General features: G+C 41.0%; 1 protein-coding gene across 1 annotated transcript in view; it reads left to right on the forward strand.

Moving 5' to 3' along the window:
- The first annotated feature begins 1,739 nt into the window (after positions 1 to 1,739).
- The window catches only part of LOC139739192 (uncharacterized), a 76,776-nt gene continuing 65,775 nt past the window's right edge, over positions 1,740 to 12,740 (forward strand). Inside the window, exon 1 of the mRNA XM_071649808.1 lies at positions 1,740 to 2,834. Within this exon, the coding sequence (XP_071505909.1) occupies positions 2,771 to 2,834 (64 nt within the window). The 5' untranslated portion in view covers positions 1,740 to 2,770. The remainder of the gene's footprint in view (positions 2,835 to 12,740) is intronic.

Raw genomic sequence — 12,740 nt, forward strand, 5'->3', positions numbered from 1 at the left:
AATCACTTTAGCTGTGGAAAATACACTTGGTCTTATGGCTAGGAAAATGTAAATTATCTCTTGAAATAGTCTATTGAACCCATGTCAAATGCTGTATGTACAAGTCCTATGTATTATGAAACTGCATGTACAGCTTGAAGATTTTAATAGATAGTGTAATTGCTCTATTTTTGAGCGATTAAATGTTTGTGCTGTTTGAATACTGTAAAACACAATATTTTCGCAGCATGAAATTTTTGCAAATTGGAGCCGATGGCCTTTTTCGCAGCCTGAAATTTTTGTGAGTTGCCTCTAAACATTCAATGCATAGGCCCTATAGTGTGGACGAGAACTTTATACGCATTTTAATTTCACGAATCTTAGCTCTTGCGAAATTTGCAAAATTAAAATGCACGTGAAGATTCCTCGTTTTACAGTAGCTTAAAATCCATACTGACAGGTTCTTAAATTTGCACTGTGCAATCCAAATTGATGTGCACACATCATGGCTCACACCAGACAATGGGCACCGTACATTACACATGACATAATTCTGCACATTCGATGACAGTAAACGCATACAAAATTATAATTTTTTTTTTTTTTCTTGTGAAATCTCACTCGAGCCATTTACTCGAGCAAGCCAAGCTCTGTCGAGTCATGTTGGCATATGAAATTTGCGAGACAGTCTTGACCTGACGTTGTATGAAAAGCAAAAGGGCTTAGTGAGAGGTTGTGGTTTTGGGTCCAAAAAATTTGATAACAGTGAAAATAGGAATCAAGTAGATGTGCCAGAATTACATAATTATAACAGTGTTCAGACAGTAATGGCTTTTGAGGTGAAGTTTTTTTTTTTTTCCATGACTACCTTCTTTCAAACAAGAACTGGTGCTACAAGCACACAGGTTGCAGATGGTAACGACGCAAGTTCAGTGAAACTGGCTGGTGTCTTGAGTCAACATTAAGGTTTTTTTAATAGCTCAGATAATCCCCTAATTCCGGAGATAATTGATACTTTACCCTGCCACTGCTATGGCAACTGCGTAATATTTCAGGTGTGTCTGAAATATCAAGGTACCCTGTTGTAAAATGATTATATATGTGATACCCCCCCCCCCCAAAACAAAACAACAAAATAGATAAAGATCTCATAAAAGGTATTATGTTTCATAAATTCAAGGTGCTTTTTTTTTTTTGGGGGGGGGGGGTGAGGGTAGCTGTGAAATATGATGCAGGGGGTTCTAATTACAAACAAAGGTCTGATTTTAGAGACTAGGCATGAATCTCTTTTGCAGCCTGCCTGAGGTCAGGCGCAAACTCAAAGGGCATTCCTCTTCAACGTTCACTGATCTTATGGGATGTGTGCTGTGTATGGCATACTCTCCAGTACTGACACACACACACATGACCAGCACACATGCACATGGTGATACACACACTCATACACACTCATACACACACACACACACGCACAGAGTGCCTAATGTCGTATGTGTGAAAGCACACACACAGACACATACACACAGCCTTTTCTTGCATGTGAGCCTATGTGAGGATATATTGATAGAAATTGTCTCTCGCTGTCTCTCTCGCTCTATGTCTGTCTCCCTCTCTTTCTCTTTTTTTTTTTTCCTGGTGCTGCTTACACACCACACACACACACACACACACACACACACAGAACGTAGGCTAGTATGACACACATGTATGAGCACACTGTGAGCGCGGCTTATATTGATGAATGTAACACATGTGCAGTATATTTGTCTCTCACTCTCTTTTGCTCTCTCTCCGTGTGTCTCTCCCTCTCTCGCCCTTTTCACTGTGTGGCATACACAGCAAGGCAGACATAGGATAAGCAAGCAGAGAGAGACAAGGGGGGAAAAAAAAGTCCCATATCCAGGGAGTGAGCTGTTAGTATGACAGAGTGGTATGCGCCATATCGCCGGTCCATGTGCCTTTGCTCGCTCGTACGCAAGCATATTGCGTGAGAGTTTTTCATTCAGAGTGGAGACGGCTGCAAAGGGACTCTTGTCGGGTCTTCTTCTCTATGGGAAAACTACGGCACTCGCTCACAGCAGTGTACCCCTTCGGATTCTAAATGCAGACCATGCCGGTCGGCAGTTTCTTTTTTTTTTTTGGTGAGATGTGCCCTTCTCTCCCTCTCTCGCGCTAGCTCGTCTTGTGTCTCGAGTCCTCGTGCTTGTCTCTCCGGCGTTTTGGCTCTCCCCCTCGTCTGCTATACTCTCGTTCATTCATTCCCTCCCTACATGTGTCGGGGGCTGTGTGTGTGTGGTGAGGGCCGTTGATGGATGCACGGTGTGCGAGGAAACCCGCTCGCTACTGGCATGGGACTGTAAAGCGGCAGACATGAATTCAGACCTAGCCAAAGCCCTTCTTCTTACTCTCAGGACCCCGGAATCCATGTGAACACTGAGGAATTTCCCCGCTGTGGAGGAGCTGTACCACCTCCATGCTATTTGCGCCCTTTCTTCTGTCCTTCTCGCTCTTGTCTCTCCCCCTCGCACTTTTAGTAGTCTTGCCTTTTTGCTCCCGCTATCGGATCGTCGGCTGGCAGGCCGCGCACAGCCAGTGTGCTGTTCACAAGCCCCCCTCTATTTCACTCACCCAATCTCGGCGGCCATCCACAAGGCTCTACGTCCCTGTGTGTGCGTGTGTTGGGAAGTTCTTAACCTGGATAAGACCGTGTCGTACATGTATGCTGTTGGAATTATAAGCGGCAAGGTTGGCTTTCGTCGAGCGACGTGGTTCGGTGGACCAGTGTTTTCACATGTCGGGCAAGGGAGAGAGAAACCCTCACGGCAAGTTTGCAGTGGACAAGATGCGTCTTGTGTGTAAGTATACATGAAACCAAAAACGAATAAAAATTGGAGAAGAAATGTGAAAGGTAAAAACCAGTGGTCAATGCAATTGTTCAACCCATTCCCTACCGAAAAAGTTTCATTTGGCGGGAAGAGCAAGACGCCATGCCTTCTCTTAAAAGGGTTCGTTAGAGAAGAAAAAAAAGAAAAAATTGTCAGGCTTCTTTGTGACAGCTGCCAGCCATTCTGCGCCACGCACGTGGTGAATTTGGGGAGACTCTGCGAAAGTCAGTATTTTTTTGTGGAGAAAATTGACATTCTTCAAAGCTTAACCCTACGAGGGCAGCTTGCCGGAGAACGGAAGGATTGCTGTAGTCTAAATGAAGTGAAAAGATGTCGAGCATATAGTCCCAATCCCTGAGGATTGTGGATTGTGACTTGTAATGGCGGGAAAAAAAAATGTGTCTTTTTGCTGTTGAGTGGAGCAAAGTAGCTGTCGCTCTGTGTACTTGTCCCACAAGCTAATTACAGAGGTAGTCACATCTCGAGTTTTAACCTAGAGAATTTAACTTCTGGCTCCATCCCACACGCAATTCTTTTGAGATATTCCCATCATCTTGGAAAAGAGAGAGAGAGAGAGATAGGGAGGGATAATAAAAGAGAAAGAGAGAGGATGCAAAGTGTAAGACTACTAACTAAAACTGCTCATAAAACTGATGAGTATTTTCAAATATAGAGCTCAAAGGATCGCACTATATAGAGGAAGAAAAAAAAAATCCAAGAAGCCTCGGACTTTTGTGTATTTGCCAGTGATAGTAACAGAATTCAGTTGAGGAGTGAGAAACACTTGAAAGACAGAAATAAAATTGTCAGTGTTGTGTGGAATAATTCACAATTTTATTGAATTGTGATTATATATAAACATAAATATGACATATGATATAGAGAAAGATTGAAGGAAGCATTATCAGTGGAGTGGTTAATGAATTTATGGCGTCATCAGCCAATGTACCACCATATGATTTCATGCTTAGCATACTTGACAGAAACGCAATTATGCAGATTTTTGGGTTGATATGTCACCATTGATAATATTGCAAAAATATGTTCCAGGCTTGCATGATAGCATAGCATGAGAATTGTTTTTTTTTTTTGCCTCCAGAAAAGAAATATAGTTTGAAATGGAAAATGCTATGTGGGAAAGCTTAAAAAGATTGATAAGGGGCTTAACAAAGAAACAAAGACTACTGCAAAATGCTATATGTAAACGACGTTCATATACAGACAACCAGAAATGACTATTTACCGTGATTATGTGATACATATCTGTGTGTCTAAAGGATTACAGCAGTGAACAGTGTTTAGCTTAGTATAGTTTCTGAAACTCATAGCTTACAAGTGACTATTTTACTCATATAAATACAATTTAATGAGCCTTAAAGAGCCGTACTGAAGATTCAGTTTTCTCACGGGTGCGCTGAACACGACGACTACCCTGCAGTGCTGTGTATGTTTATTTGTTTGTTTGGTGTTTTTTTTTTTTTGTAATTTTTAGAAGTAACATACTCCCCCACTTACATATTGTAGTCTCACTTTATACTATCGAAGGATTACGAAATCCTGGTGCATCATTCGTACGCGTAGTGCCTCACATACCAGTGTTAGATTGGAAGTGTGTTGGTGAAACCTAGGAATCTGTGTGAATGACACTAATTGCCTATTTGGATATCTTGGAAAATAAAGCAACAAATGCCTGACTGCAACTTGTTTTAAACTGTCTGACTGGGTTCAAAGGTCATAACCCTGAGTGTTTAGAGCCCTCCATATGCTCTGAAAATATCACTCACAGAAATAGGGATTTTATATTGATTCAAACATTAAACTACCTGGGATAGCTAAGACTGTCATGTGGGAGTAAAGACAAGGATTAACATTATCTACATGTAGGCCTATAGATATACTTATGTGTGTGTCAGTAAAGGATCCAAATTTAGCAGTCGTGATTTTCATCATGGCAAATATGGTGACTTTGGAAGTTGGTTGGTCAATTTTTGGTGCTATTTTTATCGCCGTGTCATGCTCAAATGTGCTTCATATGTTCATAGTTCTTACTTCCTGTCCTGGATAGCCTTACTTCATCGAAAGGGGGGAAAAATGGTTTTCTCTGGGTGAAGTTTATTTCATTAAAACCGGAGATGATCTTGCCAGTTACTGGGTTCCTGCGCATGCAGAAAACTTCCCTTGTGTAAGTGTAAAACATTTGGCGCAGAACTCCTGTCGTCGCTTCACAAAGTCGTTCCTTAAGTTCACTTCACAGAGTCATTCCTGAGTTCGTTTCTGGTGCCTAGGACTCCCTCTGTTTTCTTCTTTTCCTTTCGTGTCGGACCCTGGTTGCTTGGCGAGCTGCTACGTAGCCTTCCCAGTCATTGCAGCCTTCGTAAACAGACTCGAGCCGGCCCAAAACATTGAAATTAGATATGGCGAGGGCAAACATCTTTTTCAGCATTTATGTTTTGATGCCAGCCAGCACATATCTCCAGCTCACTCCCCGCATGCAGCAGCCTGGCCGAAAAAGAAAACAAAATCCAAGCTCATGTGCGCTCGTTTGAAGCAGGATGTTGAGAAGTTGAAAAAGACATTCATGTCGAGTATAACGTGAAATGTACTGTGCAGCTCGGTCTGCCGTCTGGCGTAGACATATGTTCCGCTTATCCGGGCAGATGCTAAGTTCTATATAAAGTATATACGACATGCATCTGGTGGGGGGAAAAAAAGACTTGAGGCAGACCCAAACAAAACTAAACATGACATCTATATGATTCTGCACATACCTAGTATACTTCCATCAGAAGCGTTTTTTTTCGCAGGGTAGCAATAAAGTTGAGTATTTTGTATACATTTATGAAGCTTCAGGAATTTCAGGAGATGCAGTGCCAAAAGTCAGTGTTTTTTCACGAAGTATTTTTTTGTCGGCACATCGTAAGAAGCTGACAGGGCACGTGGGTTTTACCTCAACTGCTAAAGAAGTGAAAATCCTTAACGAAGTTAGTAACAAAGATCAAGTTTGAAAAAGATACAGAGTACATAATTATATACAGTATGCTTTTATCCACAAGAGATTAATAATGATGTAGTACGTGTTGCTCTTATGTGAGATACAGGAGACCATGAATATGACCCTGAGATTTTTCTCTGAATTATGCCAGGAACACCAGAAACAGGCCACGCTATTTCTTTTGTTTTGCTGAAAACTCTAGAATACATGGGCAGAATGGGGGGGGGGGGGGAGGGAATGCTGGAAATCACTAAAAGTACAGCTGTACAAGGACATTTTAGAGGAAGTGTGATTTTGACCGTAAGGCTGAACTAAATCAAGTTCACTTTTAGTTTCTTTCCACTGCAGGAATCTAGGATCACATAGTTTTTGGTCAGATCCGCAACAAGTTTGATATAATTTATCTATTTGTTCGATCATTTGTCTATCTATTCCCACCCAGTTCTAGGCCAATTTTAAAAGAAGAAGAAGAAGGAAAGAAAAAGAATGTCCATCCCACTAGAATTGATTTTGCTTTAGAATATTTTTCCACCAGGCAATTGTGTGTGGTATATGATGTTATTGTCATTGGCAGGTAATGTTGTATTGTTAATTGATATATAAAAACTTATATATACGAGACAAACAGACATACGTATAGTCTTGTTCTTCTCTGTTCTAAAACTGCCTGGCTTGACGTTTGGGATGTCACTTTTTCAGGGGGAGGAGAGAGAGAGACGATGATCTACTCTGACAATAATTTGTCTTGCTGATTGTGGCAAATGGTTAAGGGAACATTTGAGTCATTAAGACGACTGGAAATTATGGATAAGCCCTAATAAAGAGAAGATAAGTTTAGAGGCTTTGTATGTCGTGTTTGAAATTGGAATGGAGGAATAAATCTGGGACAAGATCAGAAACGTGGAATTTATTGCTGCGGCCATCATTCTCTCATGTGGCAGAGAATGAATCCTGTTTAGATGAATAATGACACATTATTATACCTTACCTTCCATTTCTGTCAAGGGAGGGAGGGGGTGGGAGGGAGGGGGGTGGGAGGGAGGGAGGGGTGATGGAGAACAGTGTGCCAAAAACAAATTAAATTCACACTTTTGTATGTTATGAAATTGAAAGAAAAAAACGAAAGAAAAAGAGCAGTTTGTGAGCCCCGGGGCAGATGTCTGAAATAGCAACATGTGCCCTAGAAAATAGCTGCATGTCTCGTCTTAGTAGATCATACCGGCTTATTTAACTGTATGTAGCAGAGATAACGCCGAGGCTACATGCTAAGCTTATACGTCTGCCCAAGTAAGTTGTCATGACCTGCAAAAAAAAACAAAAAACCCTTGTCACCTTCATATTTTTGACGTGAGCCATGCAAAGCTCTGTCCGTCATTACACATTCATTTCTGACATCACACCTTCCCCCGCATTTGTACCAATTCCTGGAGGTCCATTGATCCCTGATGAGCCAAAAATAAAACAAGTCTGATCTGCCAGAATATATATATTAATTATGCATTTTATTTTTTCATTGAATGGTGAGGTGGGGGGAGGGGGGGGGGGGAGGAGGAGGATAATGTTACTTTCGATATGATATTGGATAGCATGCATGGCTATTTTAAAGTAAATGATCGTGTTTATGCCCTCTCATTTATGTATCAGTTGACCACCAGTGACAGTATGATACATCAGTGATTGAAGACGCTAACATGTTTTTTCATCTTAGAGTCATCTGGAATCCAGAACCATGAAGTTTACACTAAGTGTGGGAGAACTGATGAGGCCTCAAACCTATTCTGAATTTGGAGGAAAGAATCTGAATTTCGACTATTCCAAGCTCTCGTTTCAAAAGATTTCTAAAGGAGTTTCCCATTTTCATTGATGATGCTACTACACACTCCCATGGGAACTGCTCTTTCTTTCCTACTTTTGAGCCAAATCTTCCCTATTTTTCAGTCAGAAATGGTTGGGAGGTCTAAGGCCCTTTTTTTTAACACTGTCCCTATAAATAATGTCAACATGAAATTTTCCTTAGGTTATGTACAGATACCAGACATCCCATACAATGTCACCTTCTCGAAGAAGGCCTATCATATTTTGATCTGCAAATCATGCCATTTGATTTCATAGTTACGTCATGGGGGAAAAAAACAAACACACAAACAAAACTTTTCATTTGTGGCAGGTAGTGTACATGGGTTTGATATGGAATCTATGATCTATGGGCGAGAAGGCCACATTTGAAAGAAGAGGGTACTCATAACTTTAATCATCCTGTTTATAATCTTTGCAGTAAACTGTTCTCATACGCCAGATATGAAATGTTATCGATGAACATACTTCATAAAAAAGCCAAGGAGAGGGCCGCGTCGTGGTGAAGGGATCTGGAAGAAGAAGACAAAAAAAAGAAAAAAACATATGCGAAGGAAGATGGCAGCTGAGATACTTTAATGAAGATGTTTTTGCGACGTTGTCATGTGGGCATTTACTGCAAGGAAATGAAAAAGAGGTAACTTTTATCACCGCCAGGCTGTAGGGAAACCTGTGGAGCATTCACACATAGAAGCATTTGCTTTTTAGGAGGAGGGGGAAAATAGAGTCTAGAGAGATGAGAGTAAAGTTCCCTGTGCACCTTCCATTATGGTGAAGGGGGGGGGGGGGGAGGGAGGGGCTGGCCCTTGCAAAAACTGGCGCGAACCGGATTTTAAAGGGATATGTCAAGTGTGCTTAAGAGTGCAATCAAGAACTTAATTTTCTTTTCTTTTCTTTTTTGAACTTCTGCACAAGAAATTTCATATTTACCAATGTGGTATTTGGTACAAAATTCTTGGTGGACAGATTAGCCATGAACAATAGCTCAGAAATAGATATGAAGTAAGTTACAAAATTTAGCGTGCATTAAACCGTTAGATGAAGCTATCCTTCAATAGCGAGCACTTGTATTTTCGTCAGTAGTTTGATGGTTTAGTATGCAAGTAATTTGAGTCTATTCTTCTTCTTTTTTTGAAAATAGAGCGGGGTTTCTTGAAAATGGAAAAATCTGCCGCTTTGCCACTGCTTGAATGTGCGACGTGCAACGTATTTGCATATACCACTGCGAAGGTTTGTGGTGCAAAGTTTGCCGCGCTAGATATACGGGCAGGCTGTTGTTGGGGAAGAAAAATTCGCGGCCATCTTTTCACTGATAGCAGCACTGCACAGCGCTCTGCACCATGCGTTCCCGTAGCCATGCAGACTTTGCAATATGGGCTGTGCGAACCCAACACTTGCCACCCACAGACCCCAGCGCTTGCCTGCCCTAGTCTGTTATCCACGACCGCTTTCATCTTTATTCATGATCATGTAAAGCAGTGCTCTGCGGCAGCGATTAACATATCCCATTTAGCGCGAACTTATGCCGAAGCCGAGCGTAGTATTTTCCCGCGTCTGCATCGCACCAAACTCGCAAAAATTGGACTTTTGTCCTTGTGGCTTTCGTTTTGCGCATTGTTTTCCCTTCTACATTAAGCGGATTGGAATTGGGTCTGTGAACACGAGACTGCTGCCCTCGTGTGAGAGACGACTTGAAGAGCAAAACGCCAAGTAACATTCACCCCCTGACCTGTCACATAGCACTCATTCTGTGTGCGAGAGCGAGAGAGGGGGAGAGAGAGAGACTAGAGACGGTGAGAGAGACTCTTGTCAAAAAGGAACTAGAACGGATTGAAACAGGTACATGTAGGCCTACTTGACGAAAGAGAGATAGATAGATAGATAGATAGATAGATAGATAGATAGATAGATAGATAGATAAAGATATATGTAGAGATATATATAGATAGATAGATAGATAGAGATATATGTAGATATATATATATAGATAGATAGATAAATAGATACATACATACATACATACATACATATTAATATATAAAGATATATATGTAGAGAGAGAGAGATAGATTGATAATTATATAGTGGCAGACAGATATATATTGTATGTAGATTGATAGAGATAGACTTGTGCTGGTGGTGAAAGAGAACAAAATACATGACGAGACAAAAACGCAGAATGCAAGAGAAAGAAAGATGGACAGACAGATGGAAGGAGAGGCAGACAGAATTGGAGTGGAGGTGGAAAAGAGAGTAAGATACAGAGTAGGTAGGAAGTCCTCCACAGACAGAGATACAGGTCCACAGACAGACAGACAGAAAGGCATATAGAGATTTGAGGTAATGAACATGAGTGAGGTATGTGACTCCTTGTGAGGGTGCGTTTATCAACTCAATTCTGGTGCAGAATTAAGGTTTCCAAACAACTTAGAGAGAGTTTTGTGCAGTTTATAAGTGCAAAGCTGTTTTGATAATGGGGTTAGAAACAAGCAAGAAAAAAGTATGATCGCCTTTGAGCCAGAAACAGTTTCTGTAGAGTTGATAAACGCAGAGTTCTTCTGAAATGTGTTTTTTTTAGCTCCGACCTGCCCACACTAACCACTGCCAACTACACATCTCCGCTCCTCCGATCAAACTCAACTGCGCAGTTGAGCTGCGCAGTGGAGCTGCGCAGTGACAAGGCCTCCCAATCAACAACTCACGACAGAGTTGATAAACATAAGAACTCAAGAAACATGATTTGAAAGGCATTTGCAAACGCCTTTTGAATAGTGGGTATTCAAAACGCGTTCCAAACATGGGAAAGTTGAGAAACTCAGCCTCAAAGAAAACAAGGAAGACCTCTGTGAAGAAGGTCGAGACAGGTGGAAAGATGTAAAGATAGATCAGAATTAGTGAACATAATAAGGTGCGTCATGAGGAACAAGGCAGGGGGATCTCGGGGAAGAAGGAAGAGAAAGTTCATGTCCCCGACCAAATTCAATCGCAAAAACTAATGTAGGAGGGTGCAGCAAAGAACTTGCTGTTGCAAAAGATATGGTTATAGTGAATTGGAAATGTGGGCAGTTCAGGTATCCAAAGGTACAAATTTGCCAAGTCAGAAATATGTACACAAGCAGGGAGAAGAGAACTATTCACCTCTTGTAGCGACTCGTTTCTGTGTTCCTTGGTAAACTGCTTTAATCATTTATGGCGAGCACTTCATGAATGGAAGACTTGAAAAGAGCCTATAGATTCAGCAAACGGCCGAGCATTCCCAAAGCTTTGGGAACTTTTCAGCGCAACGGATCTGAAAGCAGTCGTACGTGGGCGTAGAGGAAAGCATACCTGAAAGGCGTGCATTGTCAGCGTCTGCTTCGATGCGGAATGTAAGTCGGAGAGAGCGCGCGTACCGGCATGTTTTGCCTCGTTTCAATGAATACAGTCATATTTTTGGACCGTTTGGTAATGTGCCAGTGGGCAATAGCCATTGTGCTGAATAGGAGGACACAAAGAATATGAGGGGGTGACACTCTGAGACCATGGATGTTTTTGTTCATCAACAAACTGGGCCTGGTTCAGGAAAACAGATGTCAATAAACGGTTCATGATTCATATTATGCCATTTCTTCTTTAGAGCCTTGATTTGTTCGCTGGAGAAAAAAATAAGACACACATACACTTGATTCACCCACATTAAAAAAAAATGCATTAGCCCCCACTCTGTTTTCTATCTTACTACAGCCTCTTTGTATCAGATATTTTGCTAAATTTTGCAAACCAAAAAGACTTATTTTCAAAGTCATCATACAAAACTCGGAACTTTTGAGATGAAAGTATTATCATGTGTGTAATTTAGCATTGTGAGATATCAAATGATGTGGAAGACCTAGTACTGTCCTGTACACCCACTTCATTCCGTCATATTGTTGTTCGATTTGTGGAGATTTTGCTAGTAGGCCGTATAGTCAAATCAAAGTGATTTCATATTTTTGTATAGGAAGTGGAAAATAAACATAAGACTTGAAAATAGTTCCGTTCTGAAGCAAAAGTATGTCTGATACTGACCAACGTCCAATGCACTGCAGTGTAAGTTTACTATACCCAAGATAACAAGTTTTCTGTAGAAAATCACCCTCTCTGTAATAAGATGTATTTCTCCCCAAGACGGCAATTATTGCCTATGAAAATTCTGTCATATGTTTTTCAGCAAAATTGACTAGATGTAGGGTATGCAAACTCAATACATTGTCTCAAGTGTTCAAAGAAAATCAAACAGAAATTCCAATAACTTTGCAGAGGCACATGCTTTTTAGAAAGTTTTTGAACACTAATGTGGATGTGTAAGGTAGTTCCCGTATTCCCAGCCTCTTGAAAAAAAGATACATTTTGTGCGAGGCTTTATGCAAGACTACGTGGTCACACCTTTGACCTTCAGAGCGATAAATTTAGATGTATCTAGACCGTCTCTGGACCGAGGGGGGAAAAAAGGATGGAAAATATAGGAAAGTGTGGGATTGTGAAAGGGAAGTCCGTACTGAGCGTGGCTTCTGAAATAGTGTCTCAGGCTTGTTGTTCCGATTGGTCATAGAAGATTGGACAAGGTAGTAGAGTGAGCCCCCATGCCACCGTGACAAGCAACAGCCTCATTTTAAAGCAGTGTTCATATCAATAAAGTGTATAAAGTTCCCTTTTATCACTGTTCCAACTCAAAAAACAAAAACAATGAAACTACAACATGAAGCAACACAATACAAACAGGAAAAGGACATACACACATGCAACAAGTAGCCTCATCTATTTATACGCTCATATCGCTTCGTTATAAAATGGACATATTGTACAATTTTATGAGGATTGTGTCACGGTTATTAGAGGAATGATGCAGGGAACGTATCTCTATGGGCATATCTCTATAGAATATGAGGACCTGTATCTGTCTTATAGCCTTTTTTTTGCATTAAAAATGTCGTCATCATTGTAGGCACAGCAGTGAGCCCTTCAAATTGGCAAAAGAACTCGTCTACATGCTCAGAATCATGTCTCCAGTT

This window comes from Diadema antillarum, unplaced genomic scaffold, assembly GCF_040938485.1.
Source record: "Diadema antillarum isolate AM-2024a unplaced genomic scaffold, OU_Dant_1.0 seq00000787_RagTag, whole genome shotgun sequence".
Lineage (NCBI taxonomy): Eukaryota > Metazoa > Echinodermata > Echinoidea > Diadematoida > Diadematidae > Diadema > Diadema antillarum.